General features: G+C 55.7%; 1 protein-coding gene across 1 annotated transcript; it reads right to left on the reverse strand.

Moving 5' to 3' along the window:
• Positions 1-4799, reverse strand: TFF2 (trefoil factor 2). The gene is made up of 4 exons (XM_059920028.1): positions 4715-4799; positions 3896-4045; positions 2853-2999; positions 1-167 (listed from the first exon to the last, which is right to left on the reverse strand). The coding sequence occupies exons 1-4, from the start codon at positions 4797-4799 to the stop codon at positions 1-3; spliced, it is 549 nt and encodes a 182-aa protein (XP_059776011.1).
• Between the last annotated feature and the right edge of the window lie 363 nt (positions 4800-5162).

Raw genomic sequence — 5162 nt, forward strand, 5'->3', positions numbered from 1 at the left:
CTATGTCCCAGCTGAGCCCAGCGGGGCTATGGGTGCCCCTGGAGGGCCTAGGCCCAGCAGAGGAGGGGATGGAGGGGGAAGGAAGAAAGGTCGGTTGTCTGACGGAGGGGGGTCGGATGTCACCAGCTGCTGCTCCGGGGGCAACAAGGACACTCCCCATGGGCCACCTACAGAAGGGGGACAGGGATGGTCTGAACCACTCTGGGCGGCCACGCCGTTCTCTGTAATCAATGGCGCTGGGGCAAGAGGAGTTATCAAAATAACGTCAAACAGATTTAAATGGCCTAAGGATCCCCGCCCGGGGAACGCCACTGAAATTGCTTCAAAATCTAAAAGTCTGTGCTCAGTTATCGGAAGGGCCATCAGGAGCCGGCTGGGAAATGAGGGCGTCAATGCGTCAGAGAGAATGTACGAGAGGAGGTGGGATCGGGGTCGTGTGCGAGGACTCCTGAGAAAGAGCCAGGGCTCCCACACCTGCAGCCCTGGAACAGGAGGCCTGAGACCAAAAGCTTCCACCAGACCCCACATCCAAGACAGCTGGGGCCGCTCTGGGAGCAGCACAACCCAATTCCCAGCCCGGGGGTGTGGGTACGAAGAATTCATGTGTCAAAGACCCTTTCCCCAATGTGCCAATACCAGGGCCGGCCTTGGCTCGGCGGGGGCGGAGGGCGGGGCTGAGTCGGAACAGGCGAACCACACGTGAGGACACGGCTCCTGGTGAGGGATCAATTCACTAAGGCCGCGCCTGTCTCCACCGGCCACTTGTCTCCAGTGTTTCAGACCCCGTGTTCCAGCAAGAGCCGTTGTTTCATGGAGCTTATGTGTGTGTTATCAGCAAGATAAAGATGCAACAGTGACCTAAGACTGTATGGGGCTCCCTTCTCAAAGTAGGGGTCCCGAGAGGGGATGTGAGGCCAAGTCCCTTCCTGAAAGAAACACTTTTTAAAATTCCCTCCTTTCAATGCAAAGCCAGTGCCGCCTAGAAGGAGAGGCCCTGGGTTTCCAGGGTGACCATAGGCCCCTGGCTGTAGGAGGGTTAGGGAGGAGGGACAGGCCACAGAAAGTCTGGCCTGGGGTCACCCACCTGCACTTCCACCCTTGAGCCGAAGAATGCCAGGACCCCTTCACCTAGATGCCTGAAATATCTTTCACGCAACGACTTTCCCACAAGCTTCAGAAAAGCCTTGATGGAAGCTGTCAACTACCTCTTTGGAACAGCTTTCAAATTGCAACACGATGGACGCTGCAGCTGTGTGCTCCCAAGCCTAGGGGAGAACTCATAGGAGCTAATCTGGCACAAGCCCCGACTCACCTTTGGAAGAGGTATTTGGGTGCCTGGCACGAATTTCAAAAGCAAGTGGTCTGTGATGCATTTGTAAAAGCAAAGCAGTTTTGTAATTGCAATCTGAAATTATATGTTGCTGCAAGAGCAGCATATAATTTTTAGTATGATTTTTGAGGTAAAATCATTTGAATTTTTATACAGTGATTTAGTATGAGAGTTATAAAGGGATCATGGATTCTGAAATTCCTTACATGCAATACTTTTTCACTGTCAGAGTAGCCTGAACGTATTAGATGAATTCTTGCTCTTCTAGCAAATGAAAGAATATTAAAATTACACACACACTCATACTTGTACTCTCAACCTCTCTCTCTCTCTCTCTCTCTCTCTCACACACACACACACACACACACACACACACACACTGCTATGGCCACCTCTGTGTCAATGAAGCCAAAATGAAATTTAGCAGAGTTTAAGGGTTTTCTTTATTTGAAGAAATTGCATGCGAAGCCATTGAAAAGGATAAAAAGCAGATTAAGAAAACCCAGGAATTCGGGAAACATGAAATCTGCAACCGTAAGATGGTGCATATTCTTCTTTTGTTTCAGGACATCCAAGGAGCCTGAGGGGTTCTCTGAAGCCACTGCCTCTTAATAATGACAGTCTAGAAATTTAAACGCGACATGGTTGGTGAGGGCGTCAGAGAGCCAAGGGAGCCTGCGCTAGGAGGCCCCGTGGGTTCACGGGGCTACAGCCCTTAGTCCAGCCGTCCCTGCTGGAGAAGGAGCTGCCTGCGGGGCACCTCCCCTGGGGCCAGATGCCCTCTGGGAGTCCATTCTCCCCAGATAACTGGTAATTTTCCAGGTAGACACTTAGGTCACACAAAACATCACTTGGAAATTTCTGAAAGTAGAGGCCATGCTCTTCAGAGCACACTGATTTCCTCAAAATGGGAAGAGGCATCCTTGAAGGATCAGTGCATTCCTCCCATCTTTTGGAATACCAGGTCTTCCCTTGCTCTTATCAAACTCAGTGTCAGGGACACACTGTAACTGAGGGGTGGGGGAGGGCAGATGGGCTCTCTTGGGACTGGCGCTGGGGCAGGACCTGTCACTCGTGGTCACGGGAGAGAACAGAGGGGTCCACGAGAGAAGAGAACACATCTGCTTCACTCTGGGTCCCTCTCACTATGCCAGCACAGCACGTGACATTCAAAGCATCCAAAATAGTGACACCACCCGACTGTGCTGGGACCTGGCGGGGGGAGGGGGCGGCTGAGAAAGGGATGCTTTTTACAACCATCCAAAAGACACAGTGGGAAGGCTGGAGGGCTTAACGTACTAAAAAGAAGCTGTCGTTGTTGAGAACATTCTGGAATTGCCTTTTGAGCTGGTTCACAGTAAAGGTGGCTTCCTACACGAGTACACTTTTTCCTGAACTGGTCACCCACCGGGTCCAGGGGCCTGGCCGGGATGGCATCAGGCATCCTGTCCAGCCTAGGACCTCCCCACCCCCAGCTCCCACCACCCTCGAGAATCATGCTTGTCCAGGAACCAGACATTACCGTGCACGGAGAGCGGGAAGAAGCACCAGGGCACTTGGGGGATGGCGTTGGAGAAGCAACACTTCCTGGAGGCGCAGTCCTGGGGGCTGATGCCTGGGTAGCCGCAGTCCTTGCGGGCCGAGACCTCCATGACACACTCCTCTGACTCTGCCGTGCGCCACCGGATTTGGGGACAACACGGGGACTCAGTTAGGCCAGCTAGCTAACCGGACACATCCATCCCATCCTCCCAGGGGAGCACCGCTGGGCTCACAGGCTCGGGGTAGCACGAGGGGCTTCTGAGACTGTCACCCCTGGACTAAGAGTGGGCGCCAGCAGGTGGCCACCGCTTCCTCCTGATGCCTAAAGTCAGAAGGTCTGGAGGGAAAATCGTCTCACCTCCCTGGACTTGACATTGCTCTGTAAAGTGGGGTGGCCCACTGTACCTCCTGTGGGGACCCTTTAAGGATGTAAAGCATTAGACCAAAGAATTGAAACCCAGCGATGCTTCCACTACCGGGAGAGCCCTGGCTACAACCAGCCAACCAACAGCCAGCCATCGGGCCTGTTTTCCCCAGAGCCCGGGAGCCTCTGACCGGCAGCCTCGGGGGGGTGTGGACGGGAGGCCAGGGTCCTCAGTTCTACACACACGGATCAGCTCCTCACACAGACCTTCTAAATTGATAATAGGCACAGGCACAAAACTCACTCTCAAAAGGTAACTCAAGAAGATTTAAGTGAATTTCTTAACATTTGGGGTCTGTTTGCAGTTATGTTAATAATGCCCTGATTTTAATGCTAACGTCCCTTAGAAGCTTCTTCAGGAGCCACAGCGAAGAGGGGCCTCAGAGTTGTTTTTTCTTCAAGTACAGTCAAACGGATTCCCACAAGTCTCCCCAAAAGGGCAAACGGCGGCTGGCCCTTGGGGTCCAGTGTGGACATGGGGGTCAGGGCACGTTTTCCCTTCCCTGGGGCTGGCCCAGGTGGTGTTGGAGCCCTAAGAAACCAGGTCCTGGGCTGCCAGCCGGGGCACAGGAGGGGGTCCCAGCTCTCCTGGACGTTACCTTGCTTGGGGAGGGGCTTGAAACACCAGGGGACCCCGGGGATGCTGGAGTCGAAGCAGCAGCTGGCAGAGAAGCACTGGTCGCTGGTGATACCCGGGAAGCCGCAATTCACCCTGTTCTTGGGGCTCAGGCGTGAGCACTGGCAGGGGTCTGCGGAGAGGCCCTGGGTCAGCCAACCGCCCGCGCTCGCCCCCCAGCCCTCGGGCACATCCGGGGCCCCCATCAGTGCCACTCCCACCCTGGGAAAGGCCGGCTTCTCTTGCTCGTATTTGAAGCAGCCAGTGTCCTTCGGAGGAACTGACAGGGCTTGGCTGGAAAGTGTTTTCTTAGTTTAAAAATAAAACCTTCTGGCAAGAAGGTGGACAGCTGCACTCAGGCCAAGGTCGGGATGAAAGTGAACAAGGCCGAGCCCCTAGGAGCCCTTAGTTGGCCTCCCAGCCAGCCCCTCCTGGAGCCCGCCCACCCGAGCCTGAGGCCATCCCACTGATCCTGAAGGGGGTCCTCCTGGGCGGTCTCACCCCCCTCCAACGCCCCCCTGCTGCCCTTCCTGAGTGGCGGGAAGCGGGTGGACACACACGGGAGCTGGCTGCGTGGCTAGCATCCCAAACCTTAGGGCACCTTCCCAGCCGCTTCCCTTCTCAAGTTGACTCATCGCCTGCTTTTTCTCTTTGAGGGAAACTAACATGCACAGAGACACCCCGAGGGGCAGAAAACGCGGACCTCTCACGGCCTCCCTGCGCTCGGGGCACTAGAGGCCTCCCCAGGCTCGCTGGTCCGCATGCTCCCCACGGCCCCTCGAGGGCCTGAGCCCTCGCTTACCAGGTTTCTGGGCCCCCACCAGGGCACACAGCCCCAGCAGGAGGAACACAGCCAGGAGCCGGGCACAGCGGGGTCCCATGTCCATGCTCAGCTGCACCCTAGGGCCGCCAGAAGAGTTCACACTCCCCACTGCGAGGGGTTGTTTTATAAGCTTCTCTCTGTTTGCTCAGCAAGCAAGATAACCTCCTCTCTCCCCGTGGCACCGACACTTTGGAACCTTTGTTAGGAAAAGGAGCTGAGATAGCTTGGCTGAAGGGCCAAGTGGCGACAGAGCAGGACTCCGGGCTCCCCGGGCACAGTCAGGCTTCCCCCGACCCAGGCAGGGAGCCAGGTCGTGCCAGGATGCCAACATGGAAGACGGGCCACGTGCACGTGTGGCGCTGGGTACTCACAGGGTCCCACCCAGGAAGGGAGAGGTCACGGATTTCTCCTGATAAAGTACTTGGCT

The sequence above is a fragment of the Balaenoptera ricei genome, chromosome 4, assembly GCF_028023285.1.
Source record: "Balaenoptera ricei isolate mBalRic1 chromosome 4, mBalRic1.hap2, whole genome shotgun sequence".
Lineage (NCBI taxonomy): Eukaryota > Metazoa > Chordata > Mammalia > Artiodactyla > Balaenopteridae > Balaenoptera > Balaenoptera ricei.

What these genes read in the sequence shown, in the direction of transcription:
- TFF2 (XM_059920028.1), bottom strand. Translation starts at nt 4,799, where the DNA reads ATGGACATGGGACCCCGCTGTGCCCGGCTCCTGGCTGTGTTCCTCCTG. An exon ending in GGTGGGGGCCCAGAAACCTG is followed by an intron (nt 4,046 to 4,714) that starts GTAAGCGAGGGC and finishes GCCTCTCCGCAG; the next exon opens with ACCCCTGCCAGTGCTCACGC. An exon ending in CAAGCCCCTCCCCAAGCAAG is followed by an intron (nt 3,000 to 3,895) that starts GTAACGTCCAGG and finishes GGCGCACGGCAG; the next exon opens with AGTCAGAGGAGTGTGTCATG.